This window comes from Salvia hispanica, chromosome 1, assembly GCF_029641045.1.
Source record: "Salvia hispanica isolate PSC_SH4W2 chromosome 1, Shi_PSC_v1, whole genome shotgun sequence".
NCBI lineage: Eukaryota > Viridiplantae > Streptophyta > Magnoliopsida > Lamiales > Lamiaceae > Salvia > Salvia hispanica.
The window spans coordinates 32,251,250-32,263,822 of NC_142692.1; the positions used below are offsets into that span (position 1 = coordinate 32,251,250).

Below are 12,573 nucleotides of genomic sequence, written 5' to 3' on the forward strand. Positions count from 1 at the left end.
TAGGTATCTTTAACATATAACGTATCTGAACATTTGTGAACTGGGAATGTGGTTATATTCCACGACGATCACAGAACCGACCAACTCGAAGGATGACGTTCGATCCCCATTTGTGTGCGCTAGTCTGAGTTGGGATTCTTCCCACACTAGGACTCGGATTTTATTAGTATTAGAACTATAATTAGTTTATTAATCTAGCGAGGACTTGAATTTTACCTTGTTCGCTTAAAATCCTTAACTTGACTTTTCATTTCGGTCTCAAATAACGTGCGGAAATGACCCTTTTAGGAAGAATATAACATGATGATCTGGCTTTAAAAAATCATTAGACTTAAATAAAATGCATATATTATACTTTACTTAAATATAAAGATAGAAATCCCCGGTAGGCGTTGCAGGCTATGGGAAAGATTTCAGATAACAATTTACTTAACCACGTAAGGTTAATTAATATTACTAAAACTCACCAACTGTAGTAAAAAAATTTAAAAATCTCGAAATTCCAAATTTCAATTATTGAGCGTTACACATAATTTGAACAGATAGGGATATACGTGGTTCGGCGTCACCATCAACTTAAAATATCTCAACCACAAAAAACAAAAGAGAAAGTAGCACTAGTAGTAATTAGGGGGTGTGGAGGACGAGCACCTTCCTTATCACTAAAACGAAGTCATAAATCTTAGCCGGATCGGCCAAGGATTCCGACACAAAGTCTATCTCCAAACACCTCTTCACCCATTGAATGAGTTTGGGGCAATGCTCTTGAATGCTGAAACCAGCGCACATTTCGTAGGTGTGGAACCACGTCGAATACGTGACCAACGCCACGTCCAAAAACCCCAGCCTTTCGCCCCCGAAGAAGGCCTCCTCGCCCAGCTGCGATTCCAACTGCATCAGAATCTCAACCAACTCCTTCTTCCCCGCTTCCAGCTCTTCCCCGCTCGCACTCCAGATCTTCCTTCCAGCACCATACAACTGCAACACAGAACACACATTTTAAGTCCATATAATTCCAAGATAGATGAGTTATAACCTACCCTACCAAACTGATAAGGAAATCCTATAGATAGAGCAGACCTTTTTGTCAATGTAATCAGCCCAGAACCTAGCTTGAGCTCTGTGGTAGGGATTTGGAGGCAGAAGAGGGTATTCTTGGTTCCAAACCTCGTCGATGTACTCAAGAATGGTGAGAGACTCGCAGACGGGCTTATCGTTGTGAATCAAGACGGGGATTTGCTTGTAAATGGGATTGGATTGGAGAAGAAGCTGGCTTTTGTTGCGGAGGTCTTGCTCTCTGTACTCGTAGACCACGCCTTTTGCTGCCAGCGCTACTCTCGCCCTCATTCCGAACATGCTAACAAACTGATCCAGCAGAATCACCTTCTCCCCCATTTTTTTCTTTCTCTCTTACTTCTCTCAGATTTTCAATTTGCTGTTGTGTAGTCTGTGTGGTAGTTGCCAAAGGACTGGAAAGGGAGTGATAGAGAGTGAACGGTATCTTACAAAATAAATAGCACCATTAAGTTAGGATAAGACTTTCTTTTTCCTATTTTAGCATATTCCGTATATTTACTTTTTTTTGACATTTTACCCCTCATCATTCTCCATTTCTCCTCTCTTTTTTTCATTATTTTACAATTTCCACAATGGACGTCTCCTCTCCTCGTACCCCTCCCCACACCCTTACATTAATTTACGCTAAGGCCTCGTTTGACAAGTGGTATGGAATATGCCCATAATAGGGCTCGATCAAGATTTAGATCCTATTATGGAATAAATTGATTTTACATTAATATATTTGATAAGCTAGTTAAATAATTCATTATTAGTGACTTGTGTTTGATAGGGAATATTTATATCAAGTTAATAATATGTATTTACAAATTTGTCCTTCTAATTATTCAAAATACATATAATAAATATGTAATTAGTTAAATAATCAAAGTTTAATGCAAAAATTAGTAATTGAAATTAAAATACAATAAAATACAAATATTATTAATTGAAATTAAAAAATATAAAAAGAACTAAAATTAAAATGCAAAATATATATGCAAATTAATAAATGAAATTTAAAAAAACTTAAGCATTGAATTCCATACCTTCTTCCCCTTTCTTTTTCTTCCCTTTGTCATGGGGCTCCTTTCTACCCCTTGTCACGATCGCACTTACTAGTGATAACAGACCTGGGATACCATGACTATGAGAGGATTGAACAAGCTAAGAAGATTGGGAAACATCAGTATAATTGATTATAAACTGAAATAATTGGGATTGATTGAGAATATCAAATACCGGCTTATTCACACTTAAAGTAAATAACACAAGTTTGAGTTTAACTTGCAGGTGAAGAGTATTAGAACAAATGACATCATGTATGGAGATATGATCCATACAACATTATTTTATCAAAAGACACTTAGCATCTCTGCTCAACATCTTCGGTCGTCATCACTTCTCATTCTGTAAATTTTTAAAACATATGAAGGACTAAATATTTGGTATATTCAATTAACACATGCCAAAAGATATGTTTTTGGCAAAAGAAGTTTTGTTAACCCATTATTAAATGAGCTGTTTTATCTTTTAAAAATGTTTGAGTACACTAAATATTTCATCCGTAAAAGTCAACTGCGCAATCTAAATATCTTTAACATATATCGTATCTGAAATTTTTTTAACCGAGAATGTGGTTATATTCCACGATCCCATTTGTGTGCACTAGTCCGAGTTGGGACTCTTCCCGCACTAGGACTCGGATTTTATTTGTATTAGTTTATTAATCTAGTGGGGACTTGAACTTTACCTTGTTCGCTTAAATCCTTAACTTGACTTACCATTTCGGTCTCAAATAGCATGCAAAAATGACCTTTTTAGAAAGAATAATGATCAGACTTTAAAAATCATCTGACTTAAATAAAATGCATATATTATACATGATGTTTACTTTATTCTTTGTCTCATCTTAATGAATTTATGAAGTTATATGCCTTAATTAAAACATGAGATTTGATTTATTGCATTAGTTAATTTGGAAACACTAATTTAATTGAATTAATTATTTGGGAACTAAAATAAATCCGGAGATTAAATAGTCATCTCAATTTTTTAAAAACCATCTAACACATTTATGTCTTCGGTCTAAAACATTACTTCCTTCGTCCATAAAAATATATGCACTGTTCACTTCTTGACGTCAACCTCATTCGTCACTGTAGACTACAATCTGTGACTCTTAAAAAAATGCAATATACAATTGTCTATGACTAAAACCAAGTCTTTTCATAATAGACCAACATGACCAAGAGAATATCCGAAATAAAATTTTCATAATCAATATATTCATTTTAGGCATATCTAAATTCAATACATGATACATAGAGAAGTCTAAAAAATAAAAATGACTAAAAATCTTGAACAATAATATATTAATCAAAGTTAACTCAATTCTAACTGCATGTACTACTGCTGCCACCTTAAGTAATTTATATATAGATATAATGGGAAGTGATAATTGCTGGCAATCTCAAATTAAGATCAAATCTTAGATATTAGATTAGAATATCTAGTGGTTGAAATAATGCCACATGGATTATATTTAATTAAGAAAATTAATAAATAAAATTAGAGGGTATTAATGTTAATTCCCTCTCATTAAAATCATCTTAAAACTTTAAATTTACGTAACTCTCTCGATTTAAATTATTTTTTCCTAAAAAATATATCAAATTAAAGATAATTTTATAAGGATTCCAACGATATCTCAATTGCATATGTTCCGACGACGTTCGGATGATGAAATTTGATATTTTTTATTTTAGTTTTCGTAAATGTTGATAACCAGATTTTTATCAACAAATACATAAAAAAATATCAATATAATGCAAATAAAATCTCAATAAAACCATGTAAAAATCTCAATAAATATGTGTTGATATTTCTTGTACTAGTGTTGATATTCTTATGTCATATTGTTGATATTTGTAATACACTATGTTGATATAAAAAAACATTCACAAAAATTATCATATGATAACATAATAACGATATTACCCTTTTGTTGATATTTTGTCTACTATTTATTGAAATTCGTAAGTTTCAATCTCATCCACTCATTTTAAAATTTAAGGGTGGAGATTTGGTCTTGATTTTGGATTAGAATGCTATAAGCAATAGAAGATGACTCTAGATATAATATAGATATATTTATAAATTATAAAGCTTGAATATTAATCATAAAAAAAAATAGTATATAAAGATAAATCTTACTGTATAATTAATATATACATTTATTTACTTAATGAACAAGAATTTAATTTAAAAATTACATAGTTATACAAAGTGTCAACGAGAGAGTGTTAGGGTGCCACCACCTCTTAAAATAACACCATACCACCATTCCTAGTCAATCATTTGTACACGTGGACAAATAATAAGCTGCCACATAAAAAAAAAAGACCCAAAAAAGACGGCCAGGAATGTGCTACACCTTATACAACAATTTTTCTCGGCCAACAATATCAGACACACTATACAACAATCTATAGATTGCTATGTAGCGTTTATAATATTGTTGTGTAACGTTTATAATATTGTTGTATATGTGGTGTCTATATGTGATGTCACGGTGTCACTTTAAGAGGTGTTGTCATTTTAACACAAACTAGTGTCAACGTCCAATAAATATACATAAATATAAAAGCATAATATTACTAAAATCTCGAAATTCCAAATTTCGATCAATTATTGAGCGTACGATACATATAATTTGAACAGATAAGCTACTAAGCTAGGATACATGTGGTTGGGCGATCTCAACCGCAGAAAACAAAAGAGATAGTACTCCCTCCGTCCCAGAGAAGTTGACACACTTTCTTTTTTAGTTTGTCCCACAAAAGATGTCACATTTCCCTTTTTGGAAAAAGTTCTCTCTCACATGAATATAAAAATTATATTTTCTCTCTCCATTTAACACACAAAACAAAACCTCCTAAAATCCCGTGCCATTTTCAAAGTATGCCAACTTCTCTGGGACGGAGGGAGTAGTAGGAATTAATTAGAGGGTGTGGAGGCCGAGCACCTTCCTCATCACTGAAACGAAGTCATAAATCTTAGCCGGATCGGCCAAGGATTCCGACACAAAGTCTATACACCTCTTCACACATTGAGTGAGTTTGGGGCAGTGCTCTCGAATGCTGAAACCACTACACATTTTGTAGGTGTGGAAACACGTCGAATACGGGACCAATACCACGTCCAAAAACCCCAGCCTTTCGCCCCCGAAGAAGGCCTCCTCGCCCAGCTGCGATTCCAACTGCTTCAGAGTCTCAACCAATTCCTTCTTCCCTGCTTCCAGCTCTTCCTCGCTGCTCGTACACCAGATCTTCCTTCCAGTACCATAGAACTGCAACACAAACATGATAACAAGTCATTTTTGTTCATATAATGTTAGAAATAAAGGGATAAACTTTCCAAGCCGTTACAGGCGGTACTCTAACTATTACAATCGAAAGAAGATAATAACAATAAGTGGAATGAAAATTACAACAGAAGTAATAAAACAAACCGAACTATAAGTCGAGTCGAGGGAAGCCCTCTTTCCGCAAGACAAATTACGTCCCGGCTAGTGCTCACGGAATGACGTATTGTCCCCAAAGATAAAACGACTTCCTCCTAGCGTGTAGAAGCACCTCAAACCCGCTAGGCACCGGAGAACTTGATGGAGTTCCGAGAATTGAGCTATGCAATGCTACTATGATGTAGCGAACTAGAGAGAAGAGAGAATGCTTTTTGTTGGTCTCTTTCCCTCTTCCAAACTCTACCTATTTATAGGAGAGGGGAGGCCACCTCAAAGGTCTTAGTATCAAGGGACATCATAAACCAAATGGAGGTTACAAGAACATGAAAGGCCGAAGGACTTAGCCACATGAAAGGCCAAAAGCCTCTTATTTATCACACGTTTTCAATATATAATTCCAAGATAGATGAGTTATCTACCCTATCAAACTGATAAAGAATAACAAACCTGTTTGTCGATGTAATCAACCCAGAACCTAGCTTGAGCTCTCTGGTAGGGATGGGGAGGCAAAAGAGGGTATCCTTGGTTCCAAACCTCGTCGATGTACTCAAGAATGATGAGAGACTCGCAGACGGGCTTATCGTTCTGAATCAAGATGGGGATTTGCTTGTGAATGGGGTTGGATTGGAGAAGAAGCTGGCTTTTGTTGAACAGGTCTTGCTCTCTGTAGTCGTATACCACGCCTTTTGCTGCCAGCGCTATTCTCGCCCTCATTCCGAACATGCTAACAAACTGATCCAGCAGAATCACCTTCTCCCCCATTTTTTCTCTCTCTCTTTTACTTCTCTCAGATTTTCAGTTTTTTTTCTCTCTCTCTTTTACTTCTCTCATATTTTCAGTTTGTTGTTATGTAGGAGTAGTAAATATAAAGACTTTCTTTTTCACTTTTTAGCATATTCCGTATTTTATTTTTATTTTACATTTTACCCCTCATCATTATCCACATTTTTTTCACTAGTGAACAATTTCCATATTGGACGTCACCTTATTGGAGATGTAAAGATACCTGATGAAGTTGAACAGATTGATGCCTCATATGATGGACATGTGTCGAGTAATGAGCACATTCCAGCTCATGAAAAAGATCACAAATGGTCATGTGAAAGGAGATGGATTGAAGAATATGATTCTTGTTATTATTACAGAAAGTGGTTCCTTTGCTTTATGCTTCAGTAGTCCAATAGGATTATATAATAGGTAAAGTGTCCATGCCCTCATCATTATCCTCTTTTTTTCATTAGTTCACAATTTCCACATTGAGCTAAGTGCGATGACCAATTTTTTATTTATTTTTTATTAGGAGTGTTATTATTTTCCAGATAATAAGGTGCTGCTTGTCGCTCATTGAGAACGTGCATCGTGCCGCGAGGGTGGGGGCCGGAGTGGATAATAGGCTGTCGTCGAAATTTAAATATTTTATTCTGAATTTTAAATCTTTAATAAATATAACCTCATTTCACTTTCATTTCATATACTCATTTCCAACAAAATTTTACTCCATCTCTTTAGAAATGTACGTGGAGGGCTTGCCAATAATTGAGAGATAAAAATCCCCAGTCGGCGTTGCAGGCTTTGGGAAAGATTTCGGATAACAATTTACTTAACTTAAATATAAAAAGCATAAAACTCACCAACTATAGTAAAAAAATTTAAAGAATGTCGAAATTCCAGATTTCAATTATTGAATAAGTTGAAGAGATAAGGATACATGTGGTTGGGCGATCTCAACCACAGACAATAGTAATTAGGGGGTGTGGATGCCGAGCACCTTCCTTCCCTCTACAATCAAGTCATAAATCTTAGCCGGATCGGGCAAGGATTCGGACACAAAGTCTATCTCCAAACACCTCTTCACCCACTGAGTGAGTTTGGGACAATGCTCTTGAATGCTGAAACCACCGCACATTTCGTAGGTGTGGAACCACCTGGAATACCCGATCAACGCCACGTCCAAAAACCCCAGCCTTTCGCCCCCGAAGAAGGCCTCCTCTCCCAGCTGCGATTCCATCTGCTTCAGAGTCTCAACCAACTCCTTCTTCGCCGCTTCCTGCTCTTCCCCGCTACCCGTACCCCAGATCTTCCTTCCCGCACCATACAGCTGCAATACAAATAAAATATAATAAGATCACACAAGTCATTTTTTATCATACGTATAGATAATTCCAACTTCCAAGAAAAATTAAGAAACTGGCCTTTTTGTCGATGTAATGAGCCCAGAACCTAGCTTGAGATCTCTGGTATGGATGGGGAGGCAGAAGAGGGTATTCTTGGTTCCAAACCTCGTCGATGTACTCAAGAATGATGAGAGACTCGCAAACGGGTTTACCGTTGTGAATCAAGACGGGGATTTGCTTGTGAATGGGGTTGGATTGGAGAAGAAGCTGGCTTTTGTTGAACAGGTCTTGCTCGCTGTACTCGTATTCCACACCTTTTGCTGCCAGCGCTACTCTCGCCCTCATTCCGAACGAGCTAGCAAAATGATCCAACAGAATCACCTTCTCCCCCATTTTTTCTTTCTCTTTCACTTCTCTCAGATTTTCAGTTTCTTGGAGTAGTACTTATATAGAGTAGTTGCCAACGGACTGAAGGGAGTGATAGAGAGTGAACGGTATCTTATGAAATAAATATAAAGACTTTCTTTTTCACTTTTTAGCACATTCCACATTAGTTCACAATTTCCACATTGGACGTCTCCCCTCCTCGTACCCCTTCCCACACCCTTCACGTTAATTTACGGTAATTATTCAAAATACATACTACTAGAATAAATATGTAATTAGTTAAATAATCAAAATTTAATGCAAAAATCAGTAATTGAAATTAAAATACAATAAAAACACACATATTAATAATTGAAATAAAAAAAATATAAAAAGATAACTAAAATTAAAATGCAAAATAAATATACAAATTAATAAATGAAATTTAAAAAAACTTGAGCACTGAATTCCCATATCTTCTTCCCCTTTTTTTTCTTCTCTTTGTCCTGGCTTTCCTTTCCACCCCTTGTCACGGTCACACTTACTAGTAATAGTAGGCTTGGGATACCATGACTATGGGAGGATTGAACAAGCGAAGAAGATTGGAAAACATCGGTACAATTGAATATAAACTGAAATAATTGAGATTAATTGACTTGAGAATATCAAGTACCAGCTTATTCACAAGTAAATGACAAGTAAATAACACAAGTTTGGGTTTAACTTGCAGGGGAAGAGTTTAAGAATAAATGACATCATGTATGGAGACATGATCCATATAATATTATTTATCAAAAGACACTTAGCTTGTAATATCTCAGAAATGATCCTACACGGAATTTTTCATTCCGATTTAGAAATAGTAGAATCAGATCTTATGACAAATAATTCGATATAAAAAATAGTAAAAATTATATATGGTTGGAAATGAAAGGGAATTAGAAGGTTTATAGTCAAGATAATTAAAGTTTACAAATTAAGTTTTCGGTAATGGTTTTAATGCCTAGAGAGTTGAATAAATGAAATAATAAGTGATAGTTAATGAGAGTTATTGTATCTTTCTAATTGAGTGGCAATGGTTTTGATGCCGAGAGAGTTGAATAAATTTAAATAATGGAGCAAGTGATAGTTAACGAGAGTTATTTTATCTTTCTAAATGAACATTAAAAGTATAATATGAATAATGCAAGAAATTAGAATTTGATTGATGTTTGTATAAGAAATTGACAGAGCAAATTTGTAATTTCGCATGAAATACACTACTCTTAGACTTGATTTACGTGTGGCGATTTTATTCCTACAAGTAATACCATAAGATGAGTTCTTTTTAATTCTTAGAAGTATGTAGAAAAGTCTAGAAATTATATATATGTATGTAGGATTATGCCAAATGGCAACATAATGTTCATGAATTAAAATAATAGTTGGGGGCACCTTTTATGATCAAAATTTGAATTCTTCTTCCCAAAAATTATCATAAAAAAATCGGCTGCCCCTCTAACACTCCATTTTTCTCTATTTTTTCTCTTTCTTTTACTTTCGGGTTTATTTTTTCTCAATTTTTTAACTTTTTCTTGAGAAAGATTGCATTTTGCTTTGATTTGGTGGACGGGGCTCGGAACCCATATAAAAATTGGAGCAAACTCCTTTGGGTTTGTTCTTACTTGTTACTACTATAACGTTACTTTGTTTTAGGCTTATTTTGGAATAATTATCAAAATGACTCTGATTTGTGAAAAAAAGAGATAAGGGTCTGATTCTTGGAAGGGTAAATTTTAAATTAGTTTTTTATTCCATTTGTTACAAACTTAAAAATTGTCTAAAATAAGTACAATTGTTTTATGGTTGCTCATGTAAGTTTTTGCTGAAAATATCTTATTTGAATCGGATTAGAAAATAACACAAGAAATATTAATTTGTGATATTTCAAATCACTTATAAAGTTCTTAGAAATAACACACATTGATATTTTTGAAATAACATACGGAGGGGTAATTAAATACATAGTAGTACAAAATGTTTCTAATTTGTTCTACATTGGTATAAAAAAGTTTGAGGTTTACGCAGCCGTAGTAGTACAAACATTTCAACCATGTTTCAATTTAATATATTCTGTCATATGAGTTTGGACATTATTAATTCATTACCTAAGTGACGTAGAGAATATGAAACAATAATGAAATTTTTAGTATGAACATTAAACAACGATATAACTTTTTGTACAAAAATGAAATAACGATGGTACTCAACATACGCAAAAATTTAATGATTTCTATACATAACAAAATGAAATAGGAGTATTTTATATGAGTTGCGTAATTATCCCGAAATAAGAGATTTAGACCAAAATTCATAGTTGACCAATATCTCTTACTAATTTTTGTATTGATTATCGACTATGCTTTATTTTATTTATACGGTTTTATATTTATATATTAAGATTACTGAGTGTAAATAACTTTCTAACATGTTGAAATTTATTGATTTGTAATATTTCAATCATTCTAATTACAATATAGTTTGAGGCGTATAATAATAGAATAAACATTGCAAATACGAATTTTCGTAATACTTTGATATATAATTCAATGTGGTAGAAACTAGATTTGCTATAGTACAGCACTACAGCTAAGTAGTTGTAGTAACTAAGTTTGATCGCATTTATATATAATATCATCACTAATGCTACATTAATAGCAAATCATTAGTACATCAAAGAATTGAGTTTGGAATTTCAATATTTTATTGTAAATGTTTGTTAACAATACTCAACTTATTTACTGGATATTGGTTAAATAAATTACTCAATCTAGAGGAATACATATTATGCATTTGATATTTGTAAATAAATACTCTTTCCGTTTCACAGTAGTGAAAGCATTTCTTTCCAGCATAGAAATTAAGAAAATTTGTGTTAATTGAGTTCGGTAAAGAAACACTAATAAAGTAGAAAAAGAAAAAGGTAAAGAGATAAAAAGAGAATAAAAGTAAGTGAAAAGAGTAAAGTAAGTAAGAAGAAATTGACATTTACTAAAAGTAAAAATAACTCAACTATTATGGAACGTACCAAATTGGCAAAATGACTTCAGTGCCATGGAGTGGAGGGAGTAGTTCACATGGTAGAATATGTTGCGGTTGGCCCTCTCCTTTTGAAACTTGCTACAGTTGTCGTATCCCAATTGTTTGAGCTGAAAGTGTGATGATCAGTCCTTTTTTCCCCCTTATTTTCCAGATAATACACAACCTTAGGTGCTGCTTGTCGCTCATTGTAAACGTGGTGGGGGGTGGTAGGTGGTTTTAGGGGTGGATAATAGGCGGTCGAAATTTAAATTTTTTATTCTTAATTCAAAATCGTTTAAATATAACCTCATTTCACTTTTATTTCAGATATTATTTCCATCAAAATTTTACTCCATCTCTCTAAAAATGCACATGGAGGGCTTGCCAATAATTGAGAGATAAAAATCCACGGTAGGCATTGCAGGCTTTGGGAAGATTTCGGATAACAATTTAATATAAAAGCATAATTACTTTACCACGTAAGTTTAATATTACTAAAATTCACTAACTGTAGTAGAAAAATTCTCGAAATTCCAGATTTCAATTATTGAGCGTAAGTAGTAGGAGTAGTACATTTTATTTGAAGAGATAAGGATACATGTGGTTGGGCGATCTCAACCACAGAAAACAAAAGAGATGGAGTAGTAATTACTAACTAGGGGGTGTGGATGCCGAGCACGTCCTTCCTATACTCTACCATCGAGCCATAAATCTTAGCCGGATCGGTCAAGGATTCGGACACAAAGTCTATCTCCAAACACCTCTTCACCCATTGAGTGAGTTTGGGACAATGCTCTTGAATGCTGAAACCACCGCACATTTCGTAGGTGTGGAACCACCTGGAATACCCGATCAACGCCACGTCCAAAAACCCCAGCCTTTCGCCCCCGAAGAAGGCCTCCTCTCCCAGCTGCGATTCCATCTGCTTCAGAGTCTCAACCAACTCCTTCTTCGCCGCTTCCTGCTCTTCCCCGCTGCCCGTACTCCAGATCTTCCTTCCAGCACCATACAACTGTAACACAAACATGATGACTAGTCATTTTTGATCATATAATTCCAAACTGATAAAGAACAGAAACCTTTTTGTCGATGTAATCAGCCCAGAACCTAGCTTGAGCTCGCTGGTAGGGATGGGGAGGCAGAAGAGGGTATTCTTTGTTCCAAACCTCGTCGATGTACTCAAGAATGATGAGAGACTCGCAGACAGGTTTACCGTTGTGAATCAAGACGGGGATTTGCTTGTGAATGGGGTTGGATTCGAGAAGAAGCTGGCTTTTGTTGAACAGGTCTTGCTCGCTGTACTCGTATGCCACGCCTTTTGCTGCCAGCGCTACTCTCGCCCTCATTCCGAACGAGCTAGCAAAATGATCCAGCAGAATCAGCTTCTCACCCATTTCTTTTCTCTCTCTTTTACTTCTCTCAGATTGAAGTTTGCTGTTATGTATTCTTATA

General features: G+C 34.8%; 4 protein-coding genes across 4 annotated transcripts; all 4 read right to left on the reverse strand.

The window, feature by feature from the left end:
- Positions 1-484: 484 nt before the first annotated feature.
- Positions 485-1,475, reverse strand: LOC125223558 (putative glutathione S-transferase parA). The gene is made up of 2 exons (XM_048126759.2): positions 1,081-1,475; positions 485-978 (listed from the first exon to the last, which is right to left on the reverse strand). The coding sequence occupies exons 1-2, from the start codon at positions 1,393-1,395 to the stop codon at positions 628-630; spliced, it is 666 nt and encodes a 221-aa protein (XP_047982716.1). The 5' UTR covers positions 1,396-1,475; the 3' UTR covers positions 485-627.
- Positions 1,476-4,687: 3,212 nt separating this feature from the next.
- Positions 4,688-6,419, reverse strand: LOC125223559 (putative glutathione S-transferase parA). The gene is made up of 2 exons (XM_048126760.2): positions 6,029-6,419; positions 4,688-5,407 (listed from the first exon to the last, which is right to left on the reverse strand). Exons 1-2 carry the CDS (start codon positions 6,341-6,343, stop codon positions 5,060-5,062), a joined length of 663 nt encoding a protein of 220 aa, XP_047982717.1. The 5' UTR covers positions 6,344-6,419; the 3' UTR covers positions 4,688-5,059.
- Positions 6,420-7,238: 819 nt separating this feature from the next.
- LOC125223557 (putative glutathione S-transferase parA) lies at positions 7,239-8,174 on the reverse strand. The gene is made up of 2 exons (XM_048126758.2): positions 7,774-8,174; positions 7,239-7,679 (listed from the first exon to the last, which is right to left on the reverse strand). The coding sequence occupies exons 1-2, from the start codon at positions 8,086-8,088 to the stop codon at positions 7,326-7,328; spliced, it is 669 nt and encodes a 222-aa protein (XP_047982715.1). The 5' UTR covers positions 8,089-8,174; the 3' UTR covers positions 7,239-7,325.
- A 3,469-nt stretch (positions 8,175-11,643) lies between these two features.
- LOC125223555 (putative glutathione S-transferase parA) lies at positions 11,644-12,573 on the reverse strand. The gene is made up of 2 exons (XM_048126755.2): positions 12,201-12,573; positions 11,644-12,133 (listed from the first exon to the last, which is right to left on the reverse strand). The coding sequence occupies exons 1-2, from the start codon at positions 12,513-12,515 to the stop codon at positions 11,777-11,779; spliced, it is 672 nt and encodes a 223-aa protein (XP_047982712.1). The 5' UTR covers positions 12,516-12,573; the 3' UTR covers positions 11,644-11,776.

Coding starts and splice junctions, on each gene's coding strand:
- LOC125223557 (XM_048126758.2), bottom strand. CDS start 8,088: ATGGGGGAGAAGGTGATTCTGTTGGATCATTTTGCTAGCTCGTTCGGA. Junction 7,680..7,773: donor CTCATTACATCGACAAAAAG/GCCAGTTTCTTA, acceptor TTTGTATTGCAG/CTGTATGGTGCGGGAAGGAA.
- LOC125223559 (XM_048126760.2), bottom strand. CDS start 6,343: ATGGGGGAGAAGGTGATTCTGCTGGATCAGTTTGTTAGCATGTTCGGA. Junction 5,408..6,028: donor TTGATTACATCGACAAACAG/GTTTGTTATTCT, acceptor TTTGTGTTGCAG/TTCTATGGTACTGGAAGGAA.
- LOC125223555 (XM_048126755.2), bottom strand. CDS start 12,515: ATGGGTGAGAAGCTGATTCTGCTGGATCATTTTGCTAGCTCGTTCGGA. Junction 12,134..12,200: donor CTGATTACATCGACAAAAAG/GTTTCTGTTCTT, acceptor TTTGTGTTACAG/TTGTATGGTGCTGGAAGGAA.
- LOC125223558 (XM_048126759.2), bottom strand. CDS start 1,395: ATGGGGGAGAAGGTGATTCTGCTGGATCAGTTTGTTAGCATGTTCGGA. Junction 979..1,080: donor CTGATTACATTGACAAAAAG/GTCTGCTCTATC, acceptor TCTGTGTTGCAG/TTGTATGGTGCTGGAAGGAA.